This window comes from Gossypium raimondii, chromosome 12 (genome assembly GCF_025698545.1).
Source record: "Gossypium raimondii isolate GPD5lz chromosome 12, ASM2569854v1, whole genome shotgun sequence".
Classification (NCBI taxonomy): Eukaryota; Viridiplantae; Streptophyta; class Magnoliopsida; order Malvales; family Malvaceae; genus Gossypium; species Gossypium raimondii.
In genome coordinates, this window is record NC_068576.1 from 12,834,178 (window position 1) to 12,844,996 (window position 10,819).

Here is a 10,819-nt window from a genome sequence, read left to right on the forward strand (position 1 = left end):
CACTATGGATTTTGAATGTGCCCAAAGATCCTTTTTAGTGTTTCTTGTAATTACCCTAAATGTTCCTGGAAATATAGGGTATCAAAGTATAAGTCTAACAATGGCAAGGTTTGAAAAAGACTTTGATTAGAACTAGTGAAAGTGAGGAAACTTGTTCTGTACATGGAGTGATATTATATTCCTTCTTTAGATGATGAAAATCCAACCCCGTTTAAGGAGAATTTTCTTTAAACAATGATATTTTGGTTACCCTAGCGGTTCTAATGGCCACTATAGTGATACTTTTGGTTTGTGTAGTTTTCTTCATTATCTTTATGTTGTTGAGGTATAAATTTAATTCAATTATCATTCATTATTTTTCAAGTGCTTCGACAATAGAAGAAATGGACTTTATTAACCTTGATATGAGCAAGATGTCCGAGTGAAATAGAGGGTACGGTTCTTCTTTAGGAAAAATACAACCCCACAAAAAGCAAAAGAGCATTACTAGGAAAGAGAAAAAGCGCTTGGAAGAAGAAAGCAGACCAAAAATAAAACATGTTAATTAAATTGGTGTCATCCATCAAACGAGTCTCAATTCAGTTGAGAAATTACTGAAAATCCATTTTTTTATAAAATAGAAAACATTACTATGAGAGTATTTTTGCCATTTTATATTTTATGTAAAATTTAGAAAAATGTACATACTAAGAATTGAACCTAAAACACCATGGTCAAGGGCAACGCCGAGGGCCTCACAGAAGGTTGACCTCCGTAAAATCGGAAATCCAACTTTTGACTCTTTAAAATTTATTAATTTAAAGTTAGCACATGGTAAAATTACAATTTTTCCCTATAAAATTGATAAAATTTTGATTTAATCCTTTAAAAAGTTATAAATATAAATGTCATGCCCCAAAATTTTGAGAATTTAATTGTGAGAATCTGCAGTAATTAAATTTCTGTATTTGTGGTTCTGTGTTCTGTGATTAAGTTTAAGGTCTGAAGTTTGAGTTGCATCGTTAAAAGTTTTGTTGTTTTTAAAATCAACCTTTAACCATACGTTACCCAGTTAAGTTCAATTCAGTGTGAAATTGTGTCAAGAATGAGCCTGCTGGTTTATTGGTTAAGCATTTACTTGTATTCTGTTAGGTCTCGTGTTTGAGTCATGAAGGTTTCCAATAAGGAAATTTTTTTCAAATGCTAGAAATCTACTTGGAAGTTAGGAAATTGATTAACGATAGTATCTTCTTTCTTATTTTTTTATTTCTTCTTCTTCGTCATTTCTATATTCTTTTTCTTCTTTTTCGTTTTATTTATTTTGCTAATTGGAGTCGTGGGGGAATACGGGATTAACAAAAATTCTGTTGTTAGTCACTGGTCAGAAGGTTATCGGGTAAGTAACTGTCAATGTGAGCGTCTCCATGATGTTTCTTCGTTCGTAACTTACTTTGAATGGAGTATTTTTGTAAGTTGCGAGAATCTCTAATTAACGATCATTTGTTTCCTTAGTAAGCTAGAATATTAACAGCAAAGAATAACTATACTGCAATTTCTGTGATTGTCGCTGAAGTTTCAGTAAGTTTGGGTCAGTTGAAGGTTTCGTGTCGAAACTTTCGACATAGGCATTAAATGAGTAATCGGGAAATTCTGTTGATTAAATGGCTAAATTGTGTTACTGAATGATTGTTTTAAACGTCAAGGATCTTTTGCGCTGTTGTTACTTCGAAATCTTTCTAGGTGTGTATCGAAAACCTTAATTTTTACAAGTTTCGATCTTCGAAAATGGTGGCTGTCGACGCCACACGGCTAGGCACACGGGCATGTGCCCAAGCCATGTGAGCCACATGGCCTTGTGGCAGGCCGTGTGGTTGGCCGTGTAACTCACTGTTTAATGATCTTAGGCTACACGGGCAAGGCACACAGCCGTGTGTGGCCATATTAGTGCAGGGTTCGCACAGGTAAGGGACACGGGAGTGTGCCCAGGCCGTGTAACTCACTGTTTGTGGTAAATACCACACGACCAGGGACACGAATGTGTGCCCAAGCCGTGTAACTCATTATTTGTGGCACAAAGCCATATGGCCAGGGACACGGGCATGTACCTAGGCCGTGTGAGTTACACGGGCAGGGATATGAACGTGTGTCTAGGCCATGTAACTCACTATTTATGCTTCGAAACCACACGGGCAAGGCACATGGGCTTGTGATTTGGCCTTGTGGCATGTTATTGGGGCCCGAAGCCTATTTTCGAGGCTAAAAATGTTACTTAACACTGATACTAGCCTCTTCAATGTATGAATGAATGAATTTGATTATATGAGAACTGTTTGATACTCTGAGATTGATCTGTGAGCTACATAGTTATATGTACCACTATAATGCTTATTCTGATGTTGAACTGTCTTATTTAATTGTGAAATGAATTAGAATGACTGAATACGTAATATAAGTATTTGTGTTATGCATTGGCATGGGTTGGATATTGTGAAGGAGGAAGAAATCTGTTCTGAAATCGTGGCTACGCCACAATGAGTATAAATCTGATTCTGGCGCTTGTCACATACTAATCTAGCATCTAAGTTGCGTTTCTGTAAAAGAGTCAATGAAGACTTTAAGGTGTGTTGGGTTGGTTGGGCATTAAATGTCCTTAATGGTGCGTTGAGATGGCCGAAGACGGTGTGTTGCGGATGGGGATAGGAATATTACATCTAAATTTGATCTGTATCGTACATGAACTGAAATTGCATATGTATATATGTAGTTGATCTGCTCTGAATCTGAACTAAAATTACTTATGTATTCGAACCGAATCTCTGAATTTGGAACTATTTTACAAATGAGCATTTATTGAATAAATTTCTTTTACGCACTGAGTTCACAACTCATTTTGTTATTTGTTGGATTTCAAATGGTTCCCAGTCCTAAACGGGTCGGTGTCGCGGGAGCTCGGTCAAGCATTTATCTTTCTTTAAGTAGTACATTAGGAGTAAAATATAACAGTATGACTTTGGAAGACTATACACTTATTTAGCTTTTGTGATGAATATTATGTGATGCATGGTTTAGTTTTGTTGTGTTGTTTGTGTGGTAATTGATTATTGATGATGTAACTCTCCAAAATTGGGTTGGACGTCCAGGCCGGGTTTAGGGTGTTACAATAAAAGCTATTAAAATGGTGAAATGTATTTTAGTTCACATAAAAATATGAAATTTAATTCCATTCCCCTCCCCCCATCCAATTTTTTCTTCTAGTTTCACCCTTGACCATGGTAGTTAATATCTTATACAATTTGTAATTAAATTATTATACATATACAATTGAGTTTTTATTACCAATAAAAACATCCCTATTCTTCGTTTCAATATGAATACTATCGTTTCATAGGAGTTTTATGAAAAGAAAAGTCAAAATCCCCTTATCAGATTTGAACCAATGACTTACGCCTTACTATAGCAATACACTACCACTGAGTTAAAAGGGTTGTTCGATACAATTATTGAATGAATTAGTAGATGGAAAAGATTTGTTTATATATATATATATATATATAAAGTATATGTAGTAGACTTATAATGGTTAGTACCACTAAGGAATAAGAATTCTAATTTACTTAGTAAATGATAAAATGAGTTTTTAATTAACTTTACTATTTCAATCAAAACATCATTTATTTTTTATATCAAAATTTTAAATATATTTATTATATAATTTTTTTACTTAGATCACGAGTGTGCCATAATCTAGTAAAATTTAATAAAATATTAAATCAAACATAATTTTATTATTTTTATTTTTTATCATTAAAATATTAAGGAGGGGAAGGGGATGGCAAGATTAGAATCTATGCCATCTAGGCAGCCGATGAAAATTCTACCTACTATTCCAAGCAAGTTTTGGCAAAAGTTAAAAAAATTAAGTCAATCAAATTAAGTTCTTGATTTTGACAAAAATTGAGATTTAGTCTCAGTACTTAAAAAATTAAAATTTAAGTCCTACTTTTATATTTAAAAAAGATTGATAGAATTTTTTTTATACAATAAAACCTCAAACTCATATACCTTACATGTATTTATTTAAATTAAATCATATAAATACGGTCTATATATTAATTTTACGACCTTAAGATAGAGTGAACACCCTTAACTAATAATTCAAATATTGGGATTTATGATTGATAAAAAATAAATATGTTAGATTAACAAAATTTAACAAACTATGAATTCAATTTTTAGGCGAGATCACATTAACCAATTCAAAATCTATGATTGAAGCCATATGAATATTATGTGGGTTAACCCAATTTCATTGTGGAGGCGGCCAATACATGCGATGAACCATCGACCATATGGTGGTTCACTCATGCACTTGTAGGGATCTAACAATCGATGGTGGGATTAACTTGGAAGGCCGGCAAAATTGAAGCCATAAGTCTCGGTCAGTGGCTTTAGTTGGGGGGTGGGGACACCCACTTTACACGTACTTTCATGTCATTAGCCCTTCTCTCTATCCCTAATCATGTATTTTCAACTCAACCCCAATTTTCAACATGCAAACACATATAACACCGTCGGGCCCCCTCCCCAACTTCGTTTTCATCATTTATGTTTCATCATCAAGTTTCCTTTATATTAATTAGTTATCATTATTATATATTTTTTATCATATTGATATTAATATGTATACTTATTCAAAATTATGAGATTTGCTCAACCGAACCCAAGCAATGATTTTTGTTAAAGGAAACTTGATTACTGTTATCATTATCACAGTTTAATTATTCTCCACTTTCAGCATTTAAAATGCTTGAAAAATGGGTGTAATTTAATTAAATACAGGGTATAAAATTATATTAAACATATAAGGACATCATAAAAGACAATAATTGAGGTCTTTGAAATAAGATTTGATTCTTTTTACAAGTGAAGAATAACATGAGAATCAAAGGGTAGAGTGGGAAATGGAGTGAAAAAAAGAATGATTTAACTTTGCCACTTAAAAACTGCTAACAAACAGTCCAATTCCTAACCCAAAACCACTTGCTTTTTTGAGATAGATATACACTAAAGCAAGGCTGCTGTATATCTTTACCAATGATGGGATATATGTTATATTAAAGCATCCCCAAGTCCCATCCTCTATTCTTATGCAACCCATAGGAAAGAAAAGCCAGCTCAATTGAGAGATAACAAAGGCAAGTCATGTTTCAAACCTCTATCAATCTCTCTCTCTCTCTCATGGTCATGGATCATGCATAAGTTGAAGACAACAAAACCTACTTTTATCTTTTTCAAACCACTAAAACTCAAAAGAAAAGAAAGACTTACCTGCTTCTTTGCTTTTCTCTTTTTTTTTTTTTTTTGGATTGTTGTAGATCTATACAAAGAGAAGGAATTTTCCAAAAGATGATTCAAGAACTCCTAGGAGGCTCTTCTGGCTTTCATTTTGGAGGTACTGCTGGGAGAAGAATCTCTATCAATGGAACCATTTTGGATGGAACCCTTGCTTCTTCTCCATCACCATCTCCATCTCCTTCAACAACTTCGTCATCAACTACAACTACTAACTCTACAGCTTCAGCAGCAAAGTCTGATCAGACCCAGAATTTGAGGTGCCCCAGATGTGATTCCTCCAACACGAAGTTTTGTTATTACAACAACTACAATCTCACCCAGCCTCGTCACTTTTGCAAGACTTGTCGTCGGTATTGGACCAAAGGAGGTGCTCTTAGGAATGTTCCTATTGGAGGTGGATGTAGGAAAAACAAGAACACTACTACTACTACTACTACTACTACTGCTTCTGTTTCAACATCTATGGGAAAATCAAGTGCTGCTAAGATGAAAACAGTAGTGTCTGATATTGGAAGAACTGGTCTTGGAAATGGGTTCGATCATGACCTTCAATCTAGTCCAATCCTTTGGGCTTCACCTCAGAGTTCTCATCTTCTAGCCTTATTGAGAACTACCCCAAACCCTAACGCTAACACTTTGTCTACTAATAGTCCTGTTAGTATTAAGGAAGAGGTGAGCTTGCTTGGATCACATGCCATGAACGAGCCAGCTGTTGCAAATGCTGCGTTAAATGCTCGAACCCTAGGTTTGGATCCCCTTAGCCAGGTCCCTTCTCTAGGACTTTGCAGCCCTTTTTGGAAAAACAATCAACACCAAGCTCAACAGCAACATCAGAGTAATAATAATAATGGATCGTTCCTACTAGGTGAAGTTCAAAACACAGGATTTCAAGGACTGTATCAGAGGCTGAAATCATCATCAAATTATTACTCTGATAGCTCCGCAGTAGTTCTAAGCAATGTGGGTTCCTCTTCATCTTCTTCAACAGTTTTGGAGTCAGCTCCAGTTGCAGGTGGAGAACTGGGTTACTGGAATCCCGCATTTTCATCATCATGGTCTGATCTCCCAACAACTAATGGTGCATATCCGTAAAGAACCCTTTTCCCCCCCTTTCATTTTATATCATCTTTTAATTAATATGCTAGTGGTCGTTGCAGTGCATTCTGGTATATGGATATATATATATATATATATATATATATGGCTGTAGGGGTAGCATGGGGTTGTTTCGTTCGTTCGTATGTTCAATTCTTTGTTTTCTTTCTCTTTGAAGTGTGATTTGAGGTGTGTTTAATTAACTTATTAGAATGTACCAAGGATGAAGATGAAGTATCAAAGGTGGAAAAATGTTAGTAGTTTTATTTATTTTCAATGCTCCATATTGAAAAAGTGACCTTTGAGTTTGACTACAGGTATGAAAATGGTTCAGCTTCAACTTAAGAGCTAAAAGAAAATGAATGATGTGATTTAGTTAATATAAAAAGACATTGGCAACTACCTTGGTTAAATAAAAAGCTTTTAGGGTTTCTTCATCTGCTTTTCTGATGAATTTCATAACTATAATAGACCGACTGGTGGGTTGCATATGAAATTAAAGATTCTCTAAATTGTTTTTTTGGTATAAGAAAGAGATGAAATAGGTTTCTTAAAGCAGCCATTGGGAAAAGTTTTCGTAAACAACAATTTGATTCTCGCAGTGGAAAGGAGGATTCCATTGCAGCCTTATGTTTAAAGAGTTGTCGTCTGCCTCTAATTGCCTTTTTCTCTGGACATTGGCCTTCTGTTTTTATTCCTTCTTCACTCTCTTCTTTTTCTCTAGATATTTTCTATTTATTTATTTATTTATTCATGCAAAGTAGACTTGGCTTGACCTAAGCTTAATTTGTTGCCTTTTGTGATCTAATTAGGGCCACAGTTTGAACAGAGTTTTAATTCATACAACTATTTTTTAAAAATCTAATCTAATAAGTTGAGATTAAAATCTCAATATTAATTTGTAAGCAACCCTCACCAAAAGTAACATGGCTCTAATGATTAAGTCATATATGCGTACCGATATTAGGTACCTATTTGTGCACATTACGCTACGAATTTTGATGATGTCTGATGTTCATTTTCATCATCATCATTCAATCCCCTATACTTGTTTACTAGTGTTCTTTCTAGACTTGGTCATTCATGGATGGAATAATATGCTATCTAAGATTGCGGCAGAATCAATTGAAATTTGAGTGCTTTTTGAGTGTAGTTAAATGAGCTGTCCACTGTTCAATCAAACTTGTTTTCCAAGAATCATATTGACAACGAAACATTAAGGCAAAATGTTTATTGCGTTTACCTTGTAAAGTAATCTAGCTAGCACAACAAGTGTTTTGAAGCCTAAACTCCCCTATTTTTCATTCCAACAGTCACACCCTCGTAACTGAAATTGAAAGGGAGGGGGGGGCGGGGAAGAATCAGAAAACTAGCTTAACATGAAGAAAATATAAATGACAGCAATAAAGCCACATTTAATTTTCTATAAATGGATGGCCTTGCCACAACGCAGTGCATTAGGAGGAATGTCAGTCTCAGTGTACAAGCTTTTCTCGTCGTTCCAAACTCTGAGATAAGTTTGCTTGCCTAGGAACCGATCCGACCATATTTGTGACCTCAAGTTCCACATTCCTTTGTTGTCCAAAGAAACCAAAACTGCAGTCCAAGAATTGGGATATACCTGCCAATGTTTTTCTAGTTAAGTTCATATGTTTCCATTTTTGAAACACCAAAGATTAAAGATGTTGTTTTAATTGCCATGGTGTGGATTATATACCTGAACGGTGTGTCTAGATATAGCATCAACCAGATTGTAGCGTTTCTTTAAGGCAGTTGTCCACTTTCCACCACCATACCTGGTATTTCAAAGAAAATGTTAAATTGATGATTAAACTATAATGTTGCCTGTAATTGATTGGTAGAATGTTAGACTCTGTAAATGCATACCCGACGACGTAGAAACTCGATCCGTCGAGATGCCAAGATTGGATGGTGGGTTCAGTGTTTTGGAAAACAATCTCAACAAAGTCATGGAGGGTGAGACCAAAGACAGATACACCCAAGGCTGGTGGCCTTGAAGTTGGCAAATCCTTGATGTTGTTTAAGCTGAAAACACCAGGGATGTTAAACCAATCTGCAAGCTTCAATGGAGTGGTTGGATCTACATAGGAGATCCCATTAACAGTATAACGCAACTTGCCGTTTATCTTGACTTCTGCATTAGCCAAAACAAGTCTTCTCACAATATTTATTTGACCATAGTGGAATGTTCCTTGGGGATTAGGCCTAGCAGCATTTGCTGTCAAGTTCAATCTAAGACCCACAAAAAGAATGAGAACAATGTTAGCATTGTAGGATACACATGATGATCAACAATTCTCCGATCAAGTCGGTCCGATTATAACCTGATAGTCCTGGCTTGTTTCATGGACCAATGAACGTGATAAGTTGGGGCAATAGGCAACGGCAAAGAGGGTGGAGTGTGGGAACCTTGATAGCGAAGAATACCAGTAGTGGTGAGAATAGGCTTTGTGAAACGTGTGGAAGCCACAATGTAATAGTCCTTAATTGCCCCACGCAAGGTAACCAAAGCAGTTATGGATTGACCCGGATGAATATCAATGGACTCGTACACCTCCTGCAAACTATGGCTCCCTTCGACTTCAACTAATATCAGTGAATGACCCTGGATCCTGAAGTTAATTGATGTCGATATACCCACATTTGTAATCCGGAACCTGTAAGTTTTCCCTGTAATTAATCAGGAAACAAGCTAAATTCAGCAGTCTTTCACAAAACCCTCTTGTTTAAGCCAAAGAGAGGCGAAAGGTTTGCTTAAAGAGTGAACTCAATTATGATGAGGATGATTACCTTTCTGACCAGTGAAAACTGAAGATTTGTGGAGACCATTTATAAGAAGGCCATCAGGCAGAGGAAGAACCAAGCCTGAATTCAGCCTTTTCCTCAAGGCCTGTGTGAAAATGTATTTGGTTACAACATTGTCTCACAAAGTTTAACAATTGATTGGAGCCATTGCAGATCAAATGATTGAAAAAGAAATGACAAACCTTGTCGCCAGCCTTGTACCAATCACCAATAAGCAAAGTGAAATCTCCAGCAAATGCAGGGTATGGGATTGAAATCACAGACCTTTGGTTAACATTAACGGCCCCAAAACCACCAATAGCTCTGTGCATTGAAGTTGAAGGGTAGTACATGTAGGTCCCAATTTGATCCTTCAATTGGAATTTGTAGGTCCAGTTTGAGTGGGGAGGGATGGGACAATTGGTCCCAAGCACACCATCTTGCCATGAAGCCTTCCTCTGTTTAATTCCATGCCTAATTTCCACAACCAAAAATGGATTATTGACCTTGATCTCACAGCATGAATAAAATAAGCAATGAGGCTGGGGAAACTAACCATGTAATAAGGAAGGGTTCATCTAATTGATTGATGACATTTACAATGATGTTGTCATTAGTCACTGCTTCTATTGGAGGTCCTGGAAATTGATTATTAATAAGAATAACCTGCAAAAATTGTAAAACCAAACATGTCTTTGAACACTGTCCTTCAGAACAAAAGAAGAAGAAATTGGTGCTTGGTTATAGAAACAAACCCGTTGGTAAACACCAAGAGGAGCCCGAGTTCCATATGTGACAACCCAAGTATAGTATCTATATGGATCTTCTGCATTGGCACAGAAGATACTAAAGCAACACAATATTCCAAGTAAAACTTGCAGGAAAATGACCTGTTTCATTCTGTTTTTTATCTTCAGCTTTGTCCCCTCAATTCAATCTTTTTTGCCCTAAAGAAACAAACAGTGATTCTAGTAAAAAAGGGTCATAAGATTTATACCAAAAGTTGACAAATTCTCAAACACTTATCGACCCTATACTTAGATTGAACTATATAGATTCAAAGTTTACTCATGGAATACAAACTAGTAGGGTTGAATATGTAGTGGGGAATGATTGAAATACTTAAAGAAGAAAAAAAGATGTACCGAAATTCAAAGGCTTCCGAAGGATTGAAAGTTGATAAAAAGGAGAATTGGTAAGAGTTGTATACAAACAAATAACAAATCCTTGTTCTTATATATACATATTTAGATCATGCAAATGGAAGCATGGGCTCGTATATCAATGCATGCAAAATAATTTTTTTTGGTAAGCGCAAACTTCGAATCCCACAAGTTGTCAATTAACTCATGTTCAGCTGAAAATATTCCCAAATAATTAATTCACCAAGTTTATTAAATTGTAGTATTTCTTGAAAACAGCATTTTCATAACTTATGGTCTTCTTTTTTCCTCTCTATTTAATTTCCTTCTGAATATTTAAGTAACATTAATTTTGGAAGGTCGGCTTTGGCCTAAAAGAAACGGGAACGGCGCAGCCGAGTACGGATCATAATTCATCGCAAGAATTTAATCCATTTGACTTT

The 10,819-nt window shown here is 35.7% G+C and overlaps 2 protein-coding genes across 3 annotated transcripts; one reads left to right on the forward strand and one right to left on the reverse strand.

Moving 5' to 3' along the window:
• The first annotated feature begins 5,029 nt into the window (after positions 1–5,029).
• LOC105763337 (dof zinc finger protein DOF5.7) lies at positions 5,030–6,706 on the forward strand. The gene is made up of 2 exons (XM_012581535.2): positions 5,030–5,174; positions 5,355–6,706. Exon 2 carries the CDS (start codon positions 5,386–5,388, stop codon positions 6,424–6,426), a length of 1,041 nt encoding a protein of 346 aa, XP_012436989.1. The 5' UTR covers positions 5,030–5,174; positions 5,355–5,385; the 3' UTR covers positions 6,427–6,706.
• An 873-nt stretch (positions 6,707–7,579) lies between these two features.
• On the reverse strand, positions 7,580–10,476 carry LOC105763336 (L-ascorbate oxidase homolog). Of its 2 annotated transcripts, XM_012581533.2 has the most exons (9): positions 10,380–10,476; positions 9,990–10,181; positions 9,791–9,900; positions 9,438–9,708; positions 9,241–9,340; positions 8,775–9,120; positions 8,317–8,682; positions 8,147–8,225; positions 7,580–8,050 (listed from the first exon to the last, which is right to left on the reverse strand). In XM_012581533.2, the coding sequence occupies exons 2-9, from the start codon at positions 10,131–10,133 to the stop codon at positions 7,853–7,855; spliced, it is 1,614 nt and encodes a 537-aa protein (XP_012436987.1). In that variant the 5' UTR covers positions 10,134–10,181; positions 10,380–10,476; the 3' UTR covers positions 7,580–7,852. The 2 variants fall into 2 exon arrangements, with proteins under 2 accessions (XP_012436987.1, XP_012436988.1); XM_012581534.2 differs by lacking the exon at positions 10,380–10,476 and having other exon boundaries at positions 9,990–10,345.
• Between the last annotated feature and the right edge of the window lie 343 nt (positions 10,477–10,819).